Source organism: Amblyomma mixtum, chromosome 10 (assembly GCF_055824585.1).
Source record: "Amblyomma mixtum isolate Tamu chromosome 10, ASM5582458v1, whole genome shotgun sequence".
Lineage (NCBI taxonomy): Eukaryota > Metazoa > Arthropoda > Arachnida > Ixodida > Ixodidae > Amblyomma > Amblyomma mixtum.
In genome coordinates this window covers 11,713,301-11,738,478 of record NC_143021.1, presented here as the reverse complement: position 1 = coordinate 11,738,478, position 25,178 = coordinate 11,713,301, and the positions used below count along the sequence as shown (strand labels likewise).

Genomic DNA, 25,178 nt, shown 5'->3' with positions numbered 1-25,178 from the left:
CATAGGTTTTGAATTGACCCCTTTCCAGTCTTGCATGGCGAAGCAATATTGCATAGTCTTTACTTTCAGGCGCTGTCTAATCATCTCCATAGTGGCTCGAGATTTCAAGCCGATGCGTTGACTCTAACGCGTGCAGGAGTTCAGGCGTTCCTCTCAGGTTAAGCGGGGGGCTCACCTATTTCGCAGGGTGGCTTCACGATGGCTGGACCGGCGTAGCTGATCTTGAAGTGCAGGTCGCGGATAGCTGATCCGCTGGACAGGCGGCAGGTGTAATTGCCACGCAGGGAGACGTCCATCTCGCGCACCCAGAGCGTGTTGTTGCCCACCAGGATGAGGCCCTCGAGGTTAGGATCCTGGGTGAAGATGCGCAGCTCCTCATCCTCCTTGAACCTGCACAGGGTGCATGGAGCTTGGTCACGCGAAGCTCTAGAACTTTTTCTCTCTGCTTTCTCTGAGACATCCTGACTACTGCAGAAACACGCGGAGTGATGAACAGGATGACAGTATACAAGTTGGACCAATGACACGTCAGTACAGAACGGAACTGTACATATACATCGGTCTGGCCCTGCTGGTAAATCCTATAATCAGAAGTGGCATCACAAGATAACGGGAAACAGGCCACTAAGAAGGAGACAGATATGATACGCCAAACTTAAATAAGCCGGAGAGAAAATAAAAACCAAAATTAATGACGCAAGTGAAGCTTCAACTCAGCCCGGATGAACGCTAAAGGGTACACTTTAAGGCGGAAACGGCAAAATAAACTCAATGAAAAGATTCCAGACATAGCAAGGCATTTCAGCAAACAAAGCCAGAAGAATGCGTGTTAGAAACGAAATGTTGCAAAAGGTTTAGAAAGCAAAGAATAATTCAATGAAATATCCCCGCTCTTAAAAAAAAAAGAAATTGTGTGTCGCAATCGCACTGAAGAGGAGGCACGAGTACGGCAAGACGGCATGTATATGTAGTTATGTTGCAAGTCTACCGTATTTCCTGTCCTTCTCTGTCCTTGCCAAGATGTCTCAAATGAGGAGGCAGCAGCAAGCAAAATAAACGTTCTTGCCTCTATTTTAGTCCTCTGTGCGGCCGTCCCTGTGCGAGGCAGAAGCCTGTAAACTCATCGCCACAACCCAAAAAACACCTGCTATGAACTGAAGCTACACCAGCGCAGGAATAGAACACAGGGCTCCCGAACTACAATTGTACGAGAGGACCAGTCCCGCCGTTTTAGGTCAGCGATCTTCGTGCGCCGTTTTCATTTTATACTCAGCCTGACGGCCCGGGGCCGATCCCGGGCCGTGTTTCGATGGAGGCGCAACGCAAAAGGCGGTGCGATGCAAGTGAACATTAAGGAATCCCAGGTGGACTGGATTGATTATATTCCCTCGACTACGGAGCCCTTTGTAGCCCATGAGTTGCTCCGACATGTTACGGCCGGCATTCTTGATTTTTTTTTTTACAGCAAAAGCTGTTAAGGTCACGTTCCTGGGTTTTGCGCTGGTCTAGTGGCATCGGTAGTCAACGTAACCGGCCAATGGTTGCCATGGGAACCACAGGGAGGATTTGTACCATGAACAAAAGGGTAGTACAGTGGGAGGGAAAGAATGCATAACCGGAAGTTGGTTACCGTCAAAGGAGGAGTGCATGGTGAGTGTGAGGAATGCGCAACCGGATGGTGGTTGACGAAGTAACCACCATTCTGGGGAAGCCATTGAAGGAGGAGGGAATGGTGAGACCGTTAGAATGTGCAACCAGAGTGGGATTGCCACTAGAAACACCCGAAGGGTAATATGACCGTGGAAGGTCACGGAAAGTTTACCGTGGCGAAGTAGTACGGCGATAATGTGGTGCTTAACTGGAGAGTGGTTACTGTGGAAACCATCCGATGGAAACAACTCGGAGAGTGGTAGCAGTGGAAGGGGCAGCTGTGCTTTATCCCGCGTTGCAGAGTGCTAGCCATGCATCACATATTGTCAGAGCTCCTAGTAGTTAGAGAACGATCTTTAAAGGAAGCATTGTATTCATTATCATCATTACCCTGACGGTGTTCACTGCAGGGCAAATGTATCTCACATATCTCTACATTTAACTATGCCCTGTGCCACCTGTGGCCACACTATCTCCGCATACTTCTTTATTAGCTTAGGATTAGAGTGAGCAAAAATACTGTTGCAAAGCGCCACGGGCAACGTCTGTAGCCTCAACCTGCGATTTTAAAGTTTTAGTCATCGGTCTTCTCTTCTTATTAAATGTTCATCCGCCACTGTGCAAGCGTGGAATGAAGTCTTAGTGTGAATGCTTGTTTTGCCGTCATTTTACACCTCTAAAGTGAATGGTGCGACTACGCAGAGGTTCTTGCCCGATTTTTAGAATAAATATCCAGGCTGGACAATATTTCTAACAAACGACTAATTCATCGTCAGCATCCAACCAAGAGCGGCCATGCGGCTGCCAAGGAAAGCTCAACAGCTCCGCAGAAGCTTCGTAGTTGAAGAAAATTTGTCCTACTCCTGGGAAAACTTGGCCTCGCCCTTTTATATACACTAAATCACATTGACAAATGCATCGCTTCCACTCAGCACTGCGTTTAATCTCACCTGTAAGTTTCGAAGTTTGCAGAACATCGTAAACGCTGCCATGCTCCTTTTTTAGGCCATGGGTATGACACTTCGACCAGCATTAACACAAAGCCAAGTGCAATCAAGACAACATGCGGCATGCGAGCATCATGACCAATTCCTTGACAAATTAGGGGCACGGGATTGGAAGCACTGCGCTGCGCTATAGCTCAACAGTATCCTCCTAGAAGATGTTCGCAGGTATATTGCTAGAACGAAACTTACGCTCCGATCACTACTTGAGTGCTGAAAAAGGGTGGAAACGATTACCTCCTGCCGCCGTATTACGGGAATATTTTGATAGCTTTTATCTATCAGACACCTAGCACCTAATATCAAGAAGGAATGTACGAAAAGTCACTGGTTTACTTTGAATTAAGCGTCTCTTCTGACTGTTGCAGTTCGCTTTCGAGAAGTCATGTCAGAACAAACGAAAAGTGATGAGAAATAATATGTGAATTTATTTATCTGCCGCATCGATTTTGTGGCTTTGATATGACGTTTGATATGACGTGGCTTTGACGCTTGGCTACTGAACCTAAGGTGCAGGATGTGACTCCTTTCACGGCGGCCGTACTTATATGGGGGCTCAATAGAAAAAAGTGCCCGTAAGCTGTGCGATGTCATTGGACGTAACAGAACCCCAGCAGGTCTAAATTTATCCGGGACCCTCCCCTACGGCGCCTCTCATAGTCCATGTCTCGCTTCAGGGCATTAAATCTCAAAATTTTAAATTTCACAATCTGCTTTTTTTAACTGTGATATCCTCCTCTTATCAAGTATAATTAAGAAGGGAAGAGCAATGAGCGACAATAACGCACAGGTAGGACACATTTTTACATGAATAATTAAAGCAGTGCAGTCGTTTCAACTGCTCCGCGAGCATGGAACAGTTGTTAGAATAAAAAAGCAGAAGGAAAATTACAGCAGCAGGACGAGAACAAACGTGAACGTCAGGATCAAACCTGCTAGGATGTTCATTAACTGATCAGAAAACCTGATGGCCTCTGATGATGAAGACAAAGTATTTCATTGTAGGTTCAGAAGAAACGCGAGTGCGAACATGTTACAATGTTGTAATAAGGCGCTGAGACTTTTGAGAATGCCAATACCAAGGAGAAATGCATGGGGCGGATATAATCCCAGTGGGTAGTACTGAGGAAATGGATGTGTTTTCGGCGAGTAGCTGCTTGTAAGAAGGCTGAAAAATGTTCATTTGTGCGGCACTAGCACTCCTATTATAGTCAACGAAAATGAAGCGCACCATACGAATATAAGATTCTGCACCGATTCTAGCGTATAACGTTTTGTGGAATGGCATGGCTCCCACACAGCTGCATATTACAGTTCGAAACACAGTTAGGTGGAATATAAGGATGCGTTTAGCGATTAAGCAAGGCAGAAGTGCCTACGCAGACAGCCTAGAGTGCTGTTAACTTTAGACGCTTTACATTCAGCCCATAGATTCCATGAAAAGTCTTTAGTTATATGAAAAAGGTAAAGACATGGATCCGGTATGCCTACGGTGAAGAAAAAGGCAGCATTCCATATGGAAGCCTTCGCTGAATTTCATTTCTTTAAATGAAGCTCGATATGCCAAATTTAACACAAATCGGCCCGTTCTACAGGTTCCTATGAAGAGAAATAATATGAGAGGCGTTCGAAAACTTGCTGTTTATTACGCCTTCGCCAGAAAATATACAAACTGTGGCGGATAGATTTTGCAGGTAAGTTAATTATATATTTTAGGAATCGTAGGGCTCCAAGGACGAGCCACTGAGGATTGCAGAGCATGCAGATATCACTGAGTAGCCGGCATCATTAGCGTTGACAAATTCATCGTTCGAAGAAAAAACGGAGTTTAGAATCACCGTGCAATTTCGGAACACCTTGTTTACATGGGAGCAAGTAGTGAGTAAAGTTATCGAATAAATCGATAAATGAAGAAAGAAGCCATCTGGTAAAAAACAGCCGCATAAGCACAAATGTAACTAGTCATATGTACGGACAATTTCGAGTGGTGCTCCAGGAGGAGTTAAGAGCACGAGGTGACTTCTGCAACAAGCGTGGTGTCCTTACGGGCTCGCTAGCGAACCCCACCGGTCCAGAAGCTGACTGCGCTTTTAACTCCTACTGCAGTCTCTCGGAAAGCTATCCCGGAGTACAGCAGATGTAAGAAGCTGAGTGATACATATGAACGACTGACAGAATCCACGCTGAGGTATAGCTATAGATAAAATGCTACGTTAAACAGGAAACAACTTGTGAATCTGTTAGCAGCTACATTACTGTATATGACCCATGCTAGCAGCGCACAAAGGACCAGGCACAAGAACAAGATGTACGACGGGACGAGGCGCTGATTGACACATAAGAACGACTGACAGAATCCACGCTGAGGTATCCGGTTGCTCTCGGCTAAGTTAAAGGCGCGGTAAAGCTCTGATGAAACAGATATATTTGGGAAATAATCCAGACAATTAGCCTGCTCTGCGCAATAAAGCGAAACGGCGACAGCTGTCAGGCTTCTCGACCAGTGTGTGTTGTAATGTCGCGATAGCGTTCGACAGAGTAAGACAAGGCAGAGGCTGGGGGGGGGGGGGGGGGGGGGGGAGTGCGCCTCCTTGTGCTGACCGCACAGCGTGAAGACCTGTACAGGCTGGTGAGACATGGGAGTTCAGCGGGAACGCCGCAGAAGAGGCACTAATGTGTTGCCAAAAGACGGCCGCCGCGTTACGAAAGACATGGTCTGGATGTCATCATCACCATCAGCCTGACTACGCCCACTGCAGGGCAAAGCCCTCTCCCATGTCTCTCCAACTAACCCTGTCATTTGCCAGATGGGGCCACCCTATCCCCGCAAACCGCAAATTTCTTAACCTTATCCGCCAACCTAATTTGTCTTAGTACTTGTCTGGTGCTCGCTCTTTCCAGGAGCTGATAAAATGCGGAAAAGTGTATGCGCCAAACGGAGCGTCGCAATGGCTGCTTCACTGCGAAGAAAATCTTGGACGCCTTCTTTAGCACATTGTTAGCATTTAGGTTGCCTGATATAATGTCTAGCACAAATGTGTAATGTTCTTGCGATTTTCCGGCCAATACTACAGCTCGAACCGGTTGAATTGTTCTTTACGCATGAATCATCTCCTTCTAGAATGTTCAACTGTACCTTCCATTCGACTCTAGAATGGAATTATACTGATCCAACCTCAAAAACCATGATAATCCACATGCTAATCTATACTAATGCACCTTAATTAACCACTAATTACACTAACTTACCTTAGTCCAGTCACTACTGGACTAAGGACTAAGGCTAATGCTTCGGCCCTGAGAGTAAATAAATAAATAAATAAATACTCTCTATTAGCCCTCCTTACTCAGCCAACTAATCGCACTAATCCACCTTATTCCATTCTCGGGGGTGAGCATAGTTGCAAAATTAGGGCTAAATTTTCAAATTTTGTGGCAGTGATGACTCCGTGACCGTTCCGACCAGTAAGAGAATTTGGCAACAGAAAAGAAGATTTTTTTTGTGTGTGTGAGACAACGAAAACGCTAGCGCGTTAAAAGAAAAAGCTACTTAGGTGGCTTAAAATTTTTTCGACAGCCATAGGTACACGACCTTTTTCGCAGCGCGCTGAACCTTCCGTCGCACGCAGCCAGGCACTCACCATGTGGTCGACGTGTACTGCGGGTGAGCAGGCACGCAGCGGAAAATGTGCGACTCTCGGTAGCGTAGCGAGGCGTCCCGCGGCGACTGACGAACGTCCAGCAAGTCCTCTTCGTCGAAGCCGCGGCTCTTGCCTGTCTGGTCCTTGGGGCCTGCGCGAAAAACGTCCCGTACTCAGCTTCTCATGCAGGCTTGGACGTACTTGCAACTACCTTTCATTCTTCCATTCACGACGTCCACGACATACAAAGTTGTGGCTGTATGCGCGATAAGCAACCTTTGCATGTACTCGGCATTTCAAATTTGTTCCGTTCCTTTTTTATTCAAGCAGCGTGGGAGCACGGGGGTGTTCAATAATCACGCTGAATGCGAGTATCGCTATCTACGCACTTTCGCCTGTGTGATGTGTTATTTTCGACCAGCTGAGGTTTTCAACGTGCCCTAACTACACCCAGCACAAAGCAGTTTTTACATTTTTGGATTTTGCCTCCACTGAAGTTGGTCTGCGGCGGCCACGATTCGAAATTGCATTTAGCAGCCGAACGCCTTGTATATTGAGCCCCCACTTTGGTTGCACCACCACCTGCCTAGAAAATCTTTGGAACTCTTCACACTCAAGATATTCTGAAGCAGCAGTCCGCCTTTTCCGCATGTTGTGGCGCCCTCTTGGGAGTGGCGAAATTATGTCTGCTAGGCTGCTAGTGGTTGAATTCAAACGCAGGTTGGAGACGCAGGCCTGAGCCTGTGTCCACGGGTAGCCAGCTGCGCCTTCGAAATGGCAAGCGTGTGCTCGACGGCTGCCGCCACCTGTCGCATGCGCCTCTCACTAACATGAACTTCCATGCGCAGTAGGAGATGGCGGTTTTAAGGCGAAAGCCTTTAATGCCTCATACTGTCGTGACCAAGACGTGTTAGCAAATGTGTCCGTGTTTCGGATGCATTCCTTATATGGGCATATGTCAATGCATAGCCAATCGATACTTAATCGGGTGCAAGCGAAAGACATTAGAGCACGATATAAAGGGATTTCATGGTTGTATCACTGTACTTAAGGTATGTCACCACCTTTGAAAAAGCGCTTTTTTTGAAAAAATGACATTTTTTCTTTTTTATATTTTGGGAATCCCAAAACATTCAAAAATGTTTTGCAGCAAGAATAATGTTCGTATCTTATTTTGTTAAAAAGTTATAGCCAACTTTCGAACAGGTGGTGAACAGTTCTGAAACCGAAACTAATCTGGTTCGGTAACAGAAAATGATAACTCGGCAATAATCAGCGGCGTATATTGAAACTTTTTTGTTTTGTTTTAGTCTGATATGTAAAAGATTACTCAAAGGCAATTTTTAAGGCTTATTTTGTTTTTTAAACATTACTTTAAATTTCTGCAAGGGAGATGCATGAGGCTACAAGCGTCTGAGTTGTTTGCTTCGCGCTATCGCTTTGAATGCTACCAAATTCGTCCTTCAGTGATGGCAACAGAAGTACAGCAGATATTTTGAGGGAAGCAGGCATCGAATCTGGCCGCCACACTCTCCTACCATGTTGCACCAGTGACCATTACCATGTGATGAAGGCCCAACGTCAATCAACGGGTGAGGCAAAACATCTCCGCAAAAAAAGGACGGGCAGCAACAAATGCCAAAAGAGAGCTCACATCAGCTAAGGAGGGCACTAGCTATGAACCTGAAGGATTTTAACTTCCTAGGGCATGATGATCTTCTTTCTACAAGGATTGAAAAACTTTAATCTTGTTTTTCTCAAAACTCTATTTCTTGCACTTTCGTGTTGCGCAAACAGTCATAACTTCAAAATAAATAAATATTTTTCAATGAAACTTTGCACGCTCTCTCCTTTGTTATTAGCCTGTGCAATGAACTAGGATAAATTAAATCGAATGGTGAGTTTTGATATAATCATGTTTTATGTCAAGGAATGCAGGCAAAAATGACACATTTTTTTGTTTTCTTTGGCATTTTTGCTATAACTTTTTTCCCAATTATCAGATGGCAAAGATCCTAGTTGGTTGCACAGTATGGTTAGTTGGCTAAGTCTGCGCCAAAAAGTTTAAAATTCCTGCTCTCCATTCGCTAGTTATGAATGTTTGCATAACAACCAAGTTTGGGCATTTTTTTGTGAATTATTAATACCAGCATGCCTTTTTTCACTCTTTCTTCCTTTTGAATATCATATAAAACGGTGCTTTATAACGTAAATGTGAAATAAAAATTTAATACTCAAAATTAAAAAATTTTTTGAAAAAGGTGGTGACATACCTTAATGACTAAATGACTAGTTGGTAATTAGTAGTAAAGAAGTGGCATGTGGGACTGCGCATTGCGCCTGTACTTAAATAACACTAATTAATCAGTGTACTAGTTAAGATCACGTTAACTATCACTAACCATACATTAACTAGTGTCACGAAATGTGCAAGTCACGCTTAACTATCATTAATAGTTACACGTTTCTAGACGTTTCAAAGACATTGTGTCGAACATTCTAGAGAGTTCCATTAATTGAGAGGAGGGTGACAGGACATGATGCATGGCATTAGAACGATGGTAAAGACCAATTAGCCTAATTAACCTTTTTAGTCAGACCACATAAATAAATAAGCCCGGGTAGCAAATTGGTCGAGTTGGGGAATCGAACCAGGGTCTCTGGAGTGCGAGACAGCACGTTAACCACTCCGCCATGCCAGCTCGATGGTTTGGAATGAAGAAAAGCGCGTCTAGCTAACGCGGTGTCTTCGTTTACTCCCATTTTCCTCGCTTCCCTTACGGCGAGGTTCAGGTGTCCACCGAGATATGCGAGAGAGATACATTTCCTTTCCTCAAAAACCAAATCACCGACGAGCAAGACGTAGAGCCGAACAGGCGATGGCGTTCTGTGGACTCCCTGGCAGCGTTGCAAGACGCTGTCACGTTCCACTCTTACAGGCGAAGCTTAACATCTTAACCATACATCAGTGACACAAGCACCAACACCGCGCTTAAGGCTTTCGCCTCACAATACTTTAGTGCAACAAAGTGCCCCCCCCCCCCCCCCTGTATTTTTATTTTGCAACCAGTGTTGCTGGAAAAACGCGGGAGGGCACGCACGCAGCGGATTTGTGAAAAAGGCGGAGTGTAAGACGCTGTAATGTGTCGTGATCGCACAGTATTGAAGCTGCGTCAATGGGGCTGCAAATACTAGCGTACAAGAGAATTTTATTGGACCCCATGGTTACTCGATAAGGGACCAGTCCCTCAAAAAATATAAGAGTACAGTTCGCGACTAGTGTGAGATACTTCCTACAGCTCGTATTTGGCGCATGATAGCCTACGCCTCTAACGTGCCATAAATCTCAACATAACGACTACCATAATAGTGTCTAGTGCGCTAAACATCGCTGAAAAATGTACGAGCACCATTTATTCTCTTCAACGCGCCTTGATTCCTTCTTGCACAAGGAAGGCACATGGAAGTAAAAAGTGTTCAGGCGGAAAATTTTGCAACACATGCGCCGCAATGATCGCCGCTTTATTCGCGTTTCAGTTGTCACGTATACACTGGCATTGTCGCATAAGGCTGTGCTTTAAGCAACAACAACAAAAAATCGTCTTTGTTGCTATGGCAGTGATCGAAACCAGCGAACTTAGCCTGTTTGATCGCGTGCTTGCTCGCACAAATGATTGTCGGAATTTTCTTTTCCCAGAGCGCGAGGTCTTCCTGAGTGGTGTCACGCAAAGGTTTTGCACGCGCGACAATATCGAACTGTTATTGTGCGAATGCGCACGCATTTCGAGTAGTAGACGTGTGCATGCCCTAGGGAATAGTGCCTCCGAATCAAACGAAATTTTTCTAAAGTATCTGTAAAAAAAATGAGATAGATATCGCGAGCTAGTATACATTTACGTAAAAGCCACAACATAGCAAAGCAATGCAAAAACCTTTACATTTCAAAAAGCGGACTAAGCAGCGCAGTAATTCTGATTCGGAGAACAGCTTCATATTGTTACGGCGGTCCCAATGCGCGCATGTTCTCTTAGCCTGGTACAATGTTTTTTTTTTTTTAACTCAGTATAATGCTTCCTTGAATCTTGCTGCGCAAACCATTAGGCTGTGAAAAATGCAAGCGCAACTTGCAAACCCTTCAATCTTTCGGAGAGGTCAATAAGTTACAGTGCTTCTCCTGCACGTGAGCCATATCTTCACTTCGGCATCTGCAGACTCATGAGCTCGTCGTCCTTTCAAGTCTTTGCGGGCTCGTTAACCTTATTTGGGCATTTCTATCTACTGAGTGTATACGTTGGAGCGCCGAGACATTCTACCAAAGGTGCGGACTAACAAAACAACGCTGCCCAATTCCAATAAGAATCGCTACACAAGGCCTGTTTACATTAACTCGATAGAGTCGAATCGAGTTTGCTTGTCGGGTAAAAAAACTAGTTGTCAGGTTCATGTAAACACTGTCGGGTGGAGTAAAAGAACCGGCAGAGCGAGTCGAGTTAACTCGCCTGCAGGGGGTAGGTTGACTCGCTTCACCCGCCATTTGAGTCGAAGAGTCGGGTTAGCGGGAGGGGAGAGGATAAATGCGAACCTGTTTTTCGCATACGCCGACGCGCCTCCGAGACAGCGGTGCCGAGCCACCGTCTTGGAGGCTGCCACTGCCCTCTCCCTCTTGTGCAGTTTCACGCTTGGTGTCGCTGGAGTTGAAGCGGTCTCGACTCGCTAAAATCGAGTTCATGTAAACACGCAGTCGTCGAGTTTGGCTGACCTTGCTCAACTCGATCCCCTGACTCGACCCGCTGCTGTCGGATTCATGTAAACGGCGCTACAGCAGAAGAAATATACAAAGCCTAACTATAAACACGATTTTCGAAAGTTAAGAACATGGTATCGAAACTGTTTACAGCAGTGCGAAAATTATGAATATCCTGACGGAAAATGGCAGCGCAAAGAAAACGGGGATGGCATAGAAGAAACAGACCATCACAGGAGAAGCGCTAATGTTATGTTTCTATGTTTCTGTCCTCATTTTCTTTTCAGTGCCATTTTACAAGATGTATGACCGGCCAGCCCATTCGAAGATATTAATAAATGTCGTGTTCTCGACTAAGCAGTAATAGGAGATATGTATTCTGGAGGGCACGTGGTCTATATATCATTTTTTCCTAATAGCAAGATTACACTGAGAGGTGAACATGGCGATATCAGATATCAAGAAATTCCAGCTGAAAATTTCTCCTCCCAACGCTGAGCAGCGCCAGTGCTGTACCGTATAGAGTTGACTACCGGTTCACGGGATCTGTGTGCGTATTGACTAGAACGTAGTTCCCGACGTTCCTTGCAAACAACCCCCATCACTCAAACTTAGCGTAGAGAGAATTTTAGCACCACAATATCGGCAATTATATTATATGCCGCTCAACATGGGCCTTTCTAGTTTTTACTGTTTTTGTCTCTCTCTCGCTTCACCTCATTACCTTAAAGGCCCCGCTATTGAGGGGGACAGTATACGTAAAACAAATTAAGTACAGAATTGGACCAAATCTATGTGCACCTATCTTAACGGCTAACTATGGGTGTTATGGAGTAAATAAACGTCGATAGGCAGGTAATCAAAGTGACGTCTTGTGGAAGGCCGTTCCAGTCGAAGGCTGAACGGGGAAGGAACGGTACAGCAAACGTTGTATAGTGTGCACCTGGGAGCAAAACTTTAAGAACACTACAGCTGCGGAGTGAAATGTATGCCGGAGGTCTCATGTAGGGCGGGTGATGGTCAGCTGTAAAAGAACTTAGGAAATAAGCACATACTGGCGATCTGACTCCGAGAAGCCAGGTTTGTTAGGCCGGACTTTGCTTTTGACAAAGATACGTATGCTCGTATGCTTAAAATGTAGGAAAAGCATGAATGAATGAATGAATGAATGAATGAATGAATGAATGAATGAATGAATGAATGAATGAATGAATGAATGAATGAATGAATGAATGAATGAATGAATGAATGAATGAATGAACGAACGAACGAACGAATCGAGTGGCTCGATTCTCTCCTTGCAACAAGGAATTTGTTAGATATGTTCGGCTATAGATCCAGACAGAATGCGCAAATTCCAGCTTAGATCGGAATGCGAAGCGTACGCAAGGAGTTTCAGGTTTGGCTATATGATCAAGCATATAAAGAACTATATGATCAAGCATATAGAGACTATACGCTTGATCATGTAGTCTCTAACATTTTTCAAATAATCTTAAAGCTCACATATTGTTAACACCAGCCCGAAATGGTTTTCCTAAGGGCTTGCCCACAATGACGTAGGTTGTCGAAACCGGTCATGAAATAGCAGAAGACAGATTGGGTTAACTGTTTGTACTTCGCGAAAGCATTTGATAAAATAAACCATCCTAAACTCTAACTAGAAATAAATTGAATATCTAGAAATGGAAATAATACTCGTAGGTTTACATCCTACCTCCACTCACGTGAACAGCACGTCGAAATAAGTAAAATTAAACCAAATCGCAGGCCGGTTTGATCAATAGTACCTCAGAGCAGTGTATTGAGGCCACTTTTATTTTTTATATCCATATATTCATAAAAGATCTGCGAAAGTATATCACCGTCACACTAAGACTCTTTGCAGACAGCTGAATCACATATAATAGGACTGAATCTTTAGGCGACTAGTTGGACCTTTACACAAATTACAAAAAGTTGTAAAATGGCGTAATCATTGGCAGATTACTCTTGAACCTAATAAAATCAACTTTTATAACTGTGAGAAGATAGAAGGTGATGCTGAAGAATATATACAAAGCCTCTGCACATTAATAGAAGACAGTAAAGAAAAAATTCTTGGGATCAATATTTATTCAAGGTGAGCTGGAACACGCAGATCAATTATGTGTGGGGCAAGAAAACCTAAATTCTGTGCGGCCTGAGGCTAAGATTGTACAGCGCGACCCCTGCAGTGAGAAGCCTGACATATACAACCCAATTAAGAAGAATAATTGAATATGTTAAGATAGTAGGGGACCCGCACACCGCTACTATTAGTCCCCATTTGACAAGGTTAAACGACCGGCTTTTAAATTCAGATTTCGCAAATATCAGCGGGTTAAGCCTCCCACTGAGCTATGCAGGCATGCTAACCTTTCTGCTTCGGAACTACGGGCCAAGTTTGACCAATTAAAATTTTAATTCCTAACTAGCTATAAACAGGTTATACTTAAGTTATCATAATTCTAAGTAATTTCTCCAAATCAGCGCTCCAGACACTTCCACAGTTTGCACATACAACCACCTGTGACACGCAATGGTACATTGACATACAGCTTTCTTCAGAGGGTAATTTATGAATGGAATGCACCACCAGATGCAGTCGTCATTTCTTCTCTGTCTTGCTTTTGTGTCAGTTTATTTAAGAAACGATATCTCACAGTCATGAAGGAGGACGGATGGGGTGCTTACGCATGTGTCGCGGTTTTTCTGAATATGAAATGCTTCGCTGATTTTCCTAGTTAATCTATCTATAGTCTTCTTCTCTCTTGTCCCTGTTCCTGCGCTGTTTTCCTCAAGATGTACCGACTCGCTCAACTCGCCGTTTTAGTGAAAGGGCTGTTCTACCGAAACTGGATTGCTAAAACAAAAAGGAATAATTCTGAAAAACTTCATGTACAGAATGATAACGTTATGAATTTATGTGGTTTTGCCTAAGGTGTTAGGTTCTTTGAACCACGAAATCATAACTTTTCCATTACGCTCATATCACTACATATCACTGAGCAATATCTGACCGGAGCGTAGCAGTATTAAAGCAGGAATTCCCCAAGAAAATATACTAGGGCAATACTATTAACGCTTTGTGTAAATGGCTTGCGCTGTTTGTTGGAACATTCTTATGTTTCCATCATACGTTATTGTTGTTTATTTATTTATTTACGCATACTTTACAGGCCTCAGGCGGGGCATTGTGTAAAGGGGGTGAAATGGAAAAGTTTGCGCAAACTAAAGGTAAAAACCAAAAGCATAGGAAAAGGGCTGAAAAACGGGCCAAAGAGAAGTGAGTTCAGATAATAGGACATCGTTATTCATAAGTTATACGAAGTACAAGACAACTATGCGTCACGGCACAAACATAGGGGAACTGCACAAAGTGCCATACAGAAGCAAAAGAAAACATTTCAGGCATACATGAGGGCAATCGCGCATAAACAGAACCAACGAGGTAGCTGTCTCAGGTAGCTGAAAATAAAAATTACATGAATCATGAGTATAGAAATGGCGTGGTAAGCTTTATCAACGATCTGTTGAACTAGATGCTCCCTAATGGTTTCTTGATTGCGCTGCACGGCGGTGCAGTCAGGAAGATCGTTCCGAAGGCGGATGGCGAGCGGGAGAGGCGAGAACTGAAGAGCATGTGTACTGCCATAAATGCGAGTGTAGCTGTAGTTACTATGAAGCGTATTTGATAAGTAGGAGAGGCGTTGTAGTCATGGTAGTGGTGAATCAGTGACATGGATGTATTCATGAAAGAGACATAAACGGGTAATTCTCGACGAATCTGACACGAATGGAGCAAAGGTTCAAGCTTTAGTTCCATTAAACTGGACTGGTAACTATAATCTCGCGCAATAAAATGACAAGCGAAGAGCTGTATAGTTCTAATGACGAGACCAGATAAATGAATAGTAGTCCAGCTGCGGCCTCAGAAATGTCATCTAAGCTTGTTTGCGCTCATGAGGGGAAGTACTTTGCAGGTTGCGGCAAAGGAATCCTAATGACCAGGAAGCATTAGCGAAAATGGTGGTTATATGTTGAACCCAACAAAGATTTGGTCGGAGGTGATCACCTAAGTACTTATAAAGTTGTAGTGCGTAGTCCGATCCAATATATTGTTATTAATCAGGTAGATAAAGTTAAGTACTTATAAAGTTATAGTGCGGAGTCGGATCCAATATATCGTTATTAATTAGGTAGATAAAGTGCGAATTAGCTGATTTTAGAATAAAATAAATTATGATAAGTTTAGATATGTTCAGAGCTAGCCACATTCTGCGCCATTTATTTGTTAATGTGATTGAAGTCACTTTGAAGTGCAAGCTGGGGATGAGTACTTTTTAATGACCGGTTAATAATGCAGTAGTCAGCAAATTTTGCGTATACAAGGTGAGATGTTTCTTGGCAGGTCATTAATGAAAATTAAGAGTAATGGACTAAGGACGCTTCTTTGCGGCACGCCTGATGTGACGTCGGAGAAAGAAGAGGAATAATCATTAACAACAGTGAAATGCAGTGAAAGAAAGTTACGGACCCGTGACACAGCTCTCTTGATAGCAGGAAAAACAAAAGTTGTGCCGTGCCAGCCTAAAAACAAAACGGTCCATCCACTACAGACATCATTTGCTGCAGGAACTGCAAATCTAGGCGATAATTTGAACGGGATAGCTAAGCGGTCTAGCTAAGGGGATAGCTAAGTCGTGTGTTAATACAACGTGTACGACTCGGAGAACATCTCAATTCATTAGAATCTAATCGCTCCACTAATCTAGTTGATCATTGCCGAGAGTGTCAATCCTGCTTCCCGTCCTTGCATTGTACTGACCAGGGAAATCATCGAGGCGTATAATATGGCAAAGAAAGTAAGATTGTGTGCCAGGAAACCATCCCTGCTCCTGCGTGACTGTGAAGTTGCATATCTGGATATCACTTAGTAGCACGTGTGTTCTGGTTTTGGTGTCTTTTTTTTGTTTTCTGTTTCCTTTTATAAGCGTGTTTCCTGTGATTAAACTTTAGTTGAGAGTCCTGTGTATTCCTGTGCATTCTTCCTTTCGTCCCCGTTTGTTCGCGCTGTATTTTGCATAATGATAATTTGAAGTACTTGGGGTTGAATTTTCATATACATTAAGTTCGGATAGCCACATTAACAGATCTACAAGAAGCTACGCAAAGTTAGTGATATTTAAATAAAAAAACGCTATATATTACCAGATTGCGCAACGATCTTGCTCAATAACGCCGCATTTCTTCCAAACTTGACCTCTTGTAGATTATTTATAGAACCACAAAAACAGATACTGAAAAATTAATAAGACTAACAAAAACTGGCGAGGATGGTTAATTCCTCCATTTGTTTCACACACACCGGCACTATTTAATCAAGATAAAGTAACTAAAGTAAGCAATTTATACTAACGCCCATTACTCCGTGCTTACTGCGAGTGAGAACAATAATTGGTTTTATTTCGACTAACCTCCATTGAAAATTAACCCTGTTATGTACTATTGAATTTGCAATTATGAATTATGAAGTATAACCCTAAACAGAAAAATAGCTACGCTTTGCAATCATTAAAACATGATCTTCCAATTCTGTTCAACAAGTTGACTAACTGACGAAAAATGGTTTGCAGCTTTTCTTAAAAAAAGTTCGGAGATCTTATAGTTGCAATATAATATTGTAATGTAATATGTATTGTAATATAATAAATCCTTCCTGCTTTGCGCCATTACCTTGTGCGAAAATGCGCTGCAAACTTCCGTGAGTCCCTATTCTTGTAATTTTTATGTTCTTCCTTTTGCTTGTGTGTCTATTATTACTGTACCTTGTTGCTTACTGTTTTCTTATATATTTGCGCATGGTTGTGCACTGGACGGGACATGTGTAATTATTTTGAGCTCTGTATTTTTGCTTAACTGAGTGCATCTCTCATTTTTCTTTCAAATACACTGATATTGTGTTATGTGTGATGCCAGCTGTAGTCACAGATGTAGGGGCCGGTACCTTTCCTGCTGACGCTTAGGGCAGCTTTTTGGGAGTTCCTCACCCTTACCAAAAGAAATTGAAAATTCAATTCATTTGAAACAAAGGACACGAGTCGCGAGCTGGACTTGACCCACGAGAAAGAGTAAAAAAAAAGAATTTCTGTGCGCAACCGTTTCGCCAACTGTGCAGTGCAAACCGAACAGCGTCCTTACTGAAGAATAAATTTATTTAATTTAGTTACTCAACTTACCATACGAAAAAATCAACCTGCTTTAGTTGTGCTCTTTTGAGATATTCATTTTAGGAGTGGGCAACATGTGAGGCAAAACTGAACATCGTGGTGTTTTCCAGGGTCTTAAGTAATCGCATTTATTTGCTTGCTCCAAAGCTCTGCCTTTGTTTTCTCGCTGGGATGGTCCGAACGTGCAAGATGAAGAGTCTGATAGCCGGTAGGCAGGAAGGAGGTTTGGGGAGAGCTCTGAAAATCATCAAAGAGCACCAGTGCTGCCAAGTGTATTGGTTTCTAAAGGTGCACTCCTCACGAGAAAAAATTGATGACGTCTTGAGGACTCTAGCTGCTCGAATTTCCTTGGGGATCTGAACGGCCAATTCTTTCTGATTAACAAGCGGTACTTTAGTGGAGCGGGCGAGGTTACTTTCAACCTCAATCTGCTTTCTGATTAACAAGAATGCTGCTTGTAACACACTGTTATGATGAAGCAAGCTTTGTTTGGTCTAACATAAAATCACTGCCAAAAGACAGTGTTCACGTATTGCTAGTCCGTCAGTATCCCATATCTTTCGACATGGACTAAGCCCAAAAGCGACAGATGTGACTCTAAGAAGTTGCGAAGAAGAAAAGAAATTTAGGACTGCTTAGCCTGGCTGCACGCATAGCCTTGCTAAAAAGTTTCCAAGTGTGTAGCGGGTCATGGAATAAAATTTCACAGTAATATCAGTCGTATATCATCACTTAAATTCTTCAAAAACAAGGCGTCCTCAAACAATATTTGCATTTATCTTCAGTGTAATGTTAGCCAAATACTCCGTTGTCAATTCCATTCTCGGAATCACCAACTTGTTCAAGTGCGACCTGTCTGTATTCTTTTAGAGACTACATTGCTAATCCATCGCCACAAACTTATTAATAAATGTCAACTCGATTAGCATTGCTTCGAAGATGGACTTCTTACATTGTAAATGCCAAACTGACTATAGAAAAGCGAGGCCTTTAGTTTTTTATAGAAGATCGAGTGGCTTGCCCTATTTTATTAAAAATATCATTAGTGCACACATTTAAACATTAGCTCAAACGTATTTCCTGCGACTTAATATGTGGAATTTGGTAACAATTTTTGAAAGTTTCTATTTTTGATGTCTAATTTTAATTCGTTAACATAGACTGATATCCGATCTTTTTCGGCGTCAGTTTTATGTAGTTTCGTACAATATGTGGTAATCGGTGTGTATGGCATCCTCTCTTTAATTGTTTTTTTGGTTTCCGGTATCCATGCTTCGATATTTGATTGCTGTTCATTATTTTATGTGTATTGTGCTACTGCAGATTAATCTAAATGTGCTGTCTACGGTATTTGCTGCATTCCTTTCGATGCGTATGAATACGTCGTTCTTTTCTTGTTGGTTCTTGCAACCTGGAGTTGTATTTATTGCTGCTTTGTTTATTTGATTTCTTTTCCTGTGGAACATGATGCTTCCATTTAAGTCTGTAATTCTTGTGGCCCTTGTCTTTACTATTATTGTTTGCTGCGTGATGTAATATGTGTCCTATTAATAAAGTGAAACTGAAAGCAGCAGAAGGTTCTGTACGCATTGTGCTTTTCATATGAACCAGCTCACATAGAACGTGTTGTTGCCCGTGGAGTCAACTTCGTGTCATTTTAGTGCAAAACAGGTGAATAATGACTTTATTTTGCAGGGACGCCTCACTTGCCTTTTACCTGCCTCATTTTGCTGAGGCGCTTTGGGCAAATCTGACATTCTGAGCTTTTAAAATAGCATTTTTTTGTTTCCAGCTTCAGCTACCATTCCATATCTCTTGAGCGCGATACAACGGCAGTAACAAATACTATTTGTTAGTTTATACTTTGAAGACCTTAAAATAAATTTTTATTTCCAAATCTGTGTCGTGTGTTGCCTCACTCTTATGTTGACACAGGTCAGTACTACAAAAAGTAACGTCAACGTTAAAATTGCTAAACGTTAATGTATGATTAAACTAAAAACTAAACAAGGATAAAGGACTAAAAAAGGATAAAGTGAGAGTGAGAGTGGGAGAGTAACTTTTACTAATTGAAGATGTGGGCGAGCATTTACCCATACTTGGTGAGCACAACTCTCAACCTCAAACCATCATTTCAAGGTTATCAAAAACTGCTTCCAGAAAATGACTGATATAGAATGCCTGTAGAATTAAAAATATTCATCGTCACTTATGCCGATGTAAAGCATTCAGCAGTTATCTTCCTGTCTTCTACGCATTGCGTACAATACATTCCTCCCGTATGAATGTTTACATTCTGTGACTTAATGCGTAGGCAATGAACTTCCCTTTATTTACGGGCCTCCGAGTACAAACAATACATCTTGGCCACAGGATCAGCCCCTAAGCGAGAAATGGGCTAAGGAAGCCTTCATGTTCAGAGCGGTGGTAAGACAAATGGGTCGCTCCGTCTCCGCGTATCGTTGCAGCCGTGAAGGAAATACCGGCGAATTTTGGCTGCCTGCCCAACGGTGCTACTATTTCCTCCGCACGGCACGGGCACCTAACGAGTTTTGCAATGAGTTGGGTTCCCCGAGTGTTGTCATAACGTGCGCCACTCGCTGGGTGAGCTCCGACTCTCTTAGATAAATTTCTGCCTCATTAGACCTGCCAAGCGCGCCAATAAAGATGGCGCAATGAACGCCACGATAGACTGTTGCCTGTCCAGGGCTTCCGTTTTCATGCATTCAAAACGCTTCTCCTCAAATCAAACTATATAAAATGTCCGCTGATGACCGCAGCGTAACTCGCGTGTGATTTCCACCACGGTACTCGTTGCGAAAACGGGACTCGAGTGATGCGCATTTTGCGTCATAATTATCCAGCCAGAAGACGAAGCAGTAGATTGAAAGCCTTACATTTTGCGCTAAAAGAACACCCGCCAGAAAGGAAACTGTTAGCATAAGACGAGGCAAAGGCATTCCGCATTGACGGCATCGAACGCTGGCATTGGCTAGTGCTGTGCAATTTCCTCGTATGAAAGCCAGGATGGAATTATTCTCCTGATAAACCCAAGCCCCATCAAAGGCGATGCCTACACGTCTCACCAAGCTTCAGCTGCACTCGTTGTGTGTCCTTCACGCCTGGAATTTCTGACATTCTTTCCTTGAATATCTTCCCCGCCTTTCTGAGACGTGTGGTAAAAGAGCACTCTGCTATATTCTGGGAAACCCTCAGACGTCTCCTCTCATTGTATAAACAGAGCACATGCGAGATAGCAACTGTGAATAACACTTCAGAAACGTACACAACTTGCTCTTGAAAAGACATAAGCAGAAAGTTCAATTCCCTGTACTGGTTTTGTACCGTTTTTTCACAGGTATGGTAGCCTTCAGTCAAGAGTTTTAAGTTCGTCATTGAACTGCGGGGAGATGCTTTAAAGCAAACAAATGCTCAACCAAGTTGTGAACGTCAGCCTTTTGTTACCCGCAAGGATAATTACCATGGGTTGTACTGAATCAAATTACTTTTATTACTTTCATTTCGCGACCGCGGTTGAGAATAATCGGTGGCTCCAAACTGTTTCCTTGTTCTGTTCGAAAAACCCCAAGTTCTTTCTACTCTTTTCAAATCATGCGTCTATAATGACATTAATGTGGCTATCTGACTGTTCTAAACTGTTCTAATAAAAATCGCAGTGTAAAGAGATCAGTGGGTTGTCTGAGGAGTCGCAGATCTCCGCTTAAAAGAAAAGGACTGTCTTAGTGCTTCTCAAGTTTGATTTTTTAGTTTTTCCTTTTTGGCGTGCTTTCGTAGATGTCCAGTTGGCAAAGCAAATGCTGCAGAACTGCCACATAGATTCGCACATACAAAAAAAAAACCTCGTGGAGCGGGGATCGCTAATAATTTGCAAGTAGAGCCAGCAATGACAGTATGTAAGCTCGCAGATAGGTCAGACATTATCACACCGCTATAGTCTCTGAACTTCAAAGAAAACCTAATTGTGTTTAGTATATATACAACTGCCCGTGCGTTATAAAGCCAGATGGCTTTATTACATTTTTTAGTGATGCTGCTGACAAGCCGAGAAACGTAGCTTAATCAACTGGTAGATAATGTTGAAGCGTTAATTTGAGCTAAGGCTGTGTGAAACTGATTCAATGTTTGGCTCCACAAAACGGATGCTGCCATTACAATTAGTTAGCCAGCTCTCCTGTCTGGGCCTAGTGCATCTGCGTTGTCCGTTAGGTTTGCCTACGGTACGTGCCGAATCCCGCAGCGGGCATTTCTCGCTCTATTAACTCTGGCACAAAAGGCGACAACTACTGAGGATAAGCGGCCCTAAACATTATCAGAAAAATAAAAATAACAAAAATGACCTCAACGTTTCCAGAGCGCTCCACACAGAGCGCATCGACGCCAATTTACGAGTGCTTCTGCAGCATTCAAGATGATCCGGCCAGCAACTGCGACTGGGAGTGAATCCGCAAGTAGTTATACGGAGTCGCAAAGGTCAACTGACGCACTTGGCGCCGGTAACGTGCCAGGGTAGTATGAGAAAGCTACAAGCGCTAAACCACCATCTCCGCGCTATTTATAGCTCCTGAATAACACTATGAAGTAGGAACATTGCAGCGACAGACGCATTGTATGCAGCTGTTTGATAAACCGGCTGCAGTCGCTAGCGGTGAGCTAAACGAGTTGGCGCTTGGGTTTCACTGCTTCTCTTAGCAGCCGCCGCGGTTTCTAAGTGGGTATGGCGCTTCGGCTGCTGAGCACGAGTATGCGGAACCGAACGCAGAGCGCAGTGGCTTTTGGTGGTGTGCACTGCAAAACTGCCGTAATGCAGTGCCATGTCTGTACGCGTGAAAGAAACCCAACTAATCTACATCTATCCGGAGCCGTTCACTGCGGCGTCCCTTCGATCAGCTTCTGGTTAAGTTTTCATCCCTCCCCCTCCTCTACACTCCTCACAACGATCGTCCCCCCCCCCCCCAACACACACACACACGTACTTTTTGCCCCTCCAGCGAACCAGGAAACAGTTAACTGGCTGCAGACGACGCTGTAACTTAGACGGAGGGTGAAATGGTTTTTTGACAATTCGAGGTTATTCGAGAATTCGAATCTATGAAGCTTCTTGGTAATGCGTGCAAAGTAGTTTTGCGCTAGCATTTAAAATGGTGACGCAATCACCGATTAAAACGACTACGATTTTCAGGCTTCTCCTCACTCCGTTGAAGAAGTGCGAAGAAACTCGTAGGGACGTCATAACTGACTACATTTCAGATGTCCACTACCTTAGTCTACATGCTGCCATGCGTCTTCCGATGTCGCCAAAGAATGCTTCATTAGCTTCACCTTCGACGGCATTCTTTTTTCATCCTTAAAACAACCGCTTCTTCGCTGGAAACTTAGTACCACTGTACGTGACGTCATCACTGGGGCCTCTGCCTGTCGCTGTGCACAGCAGGGAAGCCTGAACGCCGATACCCCTTTAGTCGAAGATTACATCACCATTTCAAATCCGAGCGCAATTTCGCATGCTTTACCTGCAAGTTTCAAGCATTCGGCTCGGCTAAAATCATTGAATTCTAAAAACCCTTCAGTTGCCCTTTAAGCAGCACATCTTTTGCAGCAAGCGTCTAATTGGCGGGCGGTCAAGTTGAACGCACGCAAGACCTCCGCCGGCGCTGTAGCTTGGAGCCGGCTCGGCTGAGCTGAGCGTTTAATAAGTTCCCCACTCTATGCTCCAAAGAGGCGTCAGCAGGAACGCTTTATTCAGGACGACTGCACATTGGCAGCGGCTGCAGCCGTCGCAAACGGACCAGGGGTGAGCTCACCGAGTGGCTTCTTGTGGACGCGGAACTCTGCCTTGAATCCCCGGCCGCTCAGGTAGGAGTCGCTGGTGAAGAAGAGGAACATCTCGCGGCCCGTGGAGGACACCGCTTCGGGCTCGCCCTGGGCCCCGCAGAAGCGGCCCAGGAGGTATGCGTCTGCAACACACACACACACATCGTGACGCTGTGCCCCTGGTAGGAAATGGCATATACAGCCTCGAAGATAGGGCACACCACACGTCTACTTCTGCAAATAAAACCTTCCGGCAATGGCGATTTCTTTTTTATTGCGAAAGCAATACTACTCCCAAGGACTGCCTTTCGCGTAGCGGCGGCCACTTGGCACGTTTGACCTTAAGAATGACCCCTGACGTCCTACCATGCATAGTGACGTCACAGCGTGACGTCATACCGGGAGCGAGAGACGGGCTACCAGCTCGGCTCGTCGGGTAACGGCGGCCGCTTGGCACGGCGCGTTGCGCTCCTCCCGCTAGAGGCGCTAGTGCATGGTTGAAAAACAGCGCACAAAAGACTAGGAACAAGAGTAAAGGCAACGAGAGGACAAGCGCTGCGCTTGTCCTCTCGTTGCCTTTACCCTTGTCCCTAGTCTTTTGTGCGCTGTTTTTCAACCATGAACTTATACCAACTCGCCCAACTTAACGTTCTACTAAGGCGCTAGTGACGTTATGGAGTGACGTAATACCAGGAGCGAGAGACGGGCTACCAACTCGGCTCGTCGGGTAACGGCGGCCGCTTCCCAAGGCGCGCGCCGCGCTCTTCCCACTGCTTTCGCAACCTACCAGGCTGACCCAAAGCTAAACCCCTGCCAATTTTATGCGAAGCATATTGGCCGAGCAACCCAGGTCCTTCCATGCAGAGCCGACGACGGCACCGCAGCCACCAAATGACCTTTAACGGCGTACCACGTGATACGACGTCACAGCAGCTGTTAAAGCGGTGGTTCGCCTCGCGCGCTCGCTCGCGGCACCGCAGCCACCACCGGCAGCCTCTCGGCGCACCACGTGATACACGACGTCACAGCAGCAGTTAAAGCGTGGGTTCGCCTCGCGCGCTCGCTCGCGGCACCGCAGCCGCCACCGGCGGCCCTCTCGGCGCACCACGTGGTATACGACGTCATGCAATTGTATAAAAGATGACGTACTCGCCGAGTCAGTTGACACCGCTTATCTGATTTTTTCAGCAGCGTCCGCTCCGGCGGACGCAGTTGTTGCTGCGACGCGCGTCTTTTCTTTCCTTTTTCTCTTTCCTCTGCTCTCTTAACTCTCCTCTATCTGCACGTGGCAGCGGTGGTGGCTTGGTCGAGCCAGTAGCAGGCCCGTGCAATTTCCTTTTGATCCTTCTCTCAGTCACAACAACAACAACAACAGTCAGTTGAGAGCACTGAGATGTCGACTGGTGGGAGGGTGGCTCGTCAGACCGCTAAGCGCAGGTTACAGAGAGCCACGGAAACGAGTGACGAGCGAGAAGTACGGTTTGCCAAGCGACGTGCACAGTACGCAGCTAGACGGCAACGTTCGACAACCGAAGCAGATGTGAGGGATGAAGCTATGCTTCGCATCCTAGGCTTTTTTTATAATTCAGCTACAATAGCGTAAACTCATATGCACGTGGCTCTCTCTCTCGCTCTCTTAATCATATGCCTATCGGGTTCCTTCGCATTTCTAGGTGGACTCTTTCAGCCTAATTTCTAGTAACTTTCTAATTGTCAGAAGTATCGGCTTTAGGTGTGCGAAGTTCTACTTTGTTTCGGTGATGAGAGCAATCTGAGGGCAATGCGGTGATGAGGGCAATTCATAAAATTCGTGAGATCTTTAGTCGAGTGTCCAATTTAAAAAACCTACCAGTTTTCTTCGATGGCTTTGACAAGATATGCATTAGGCTAGAAGTTTTTACTTCTTTATATCTCTGATTGGCATTCTCCCCAGTCTTTGTCTTTCTTGATCTATAACAACTTGTTTGCAGGAAAGTCAATTTACATAAGGGACGAGGTTTTTCAACCGGCATTATGGTGCTCGGCTGCTGGCCCGAAAGACGCAGAGTTGACACCG

At 44.3% G+C, this 25,178-nt stretch overlaps 1 protein-coding gene across 2 annotated transcripts in view; it reads right to left on the bottom strand.

The window, feature by feature from the left end:
• LOC149325136 (mannan-binding lectin serine protease 1-like) overlaps positions 1–25,178 on the bottom strand; it is a 110,679-nt gene that overhangs the window by 42,024 nt on the left and 43,477 nt on the right. For both annotated transcript variants that reach the window (XM_089564055.1, XM_089564054.1), the window contains exons 6-8: positions 23,113–23,265; positions 6,296–6,446; positions 176–390 (exon numbers count right to left, since the gene is read on the bottom strand). In XM_089564055.1, coding sequence (XP_089420181.1) covers positions 176–390; positions 6,296–6,446; positions 23,113–23,265 — 519 coding nt within the window. The remainder of the gene's footprint in view (positions 1–175; positions 391–6,295; positions 6,447–23,112; positions 23,266–25,178) is intronic.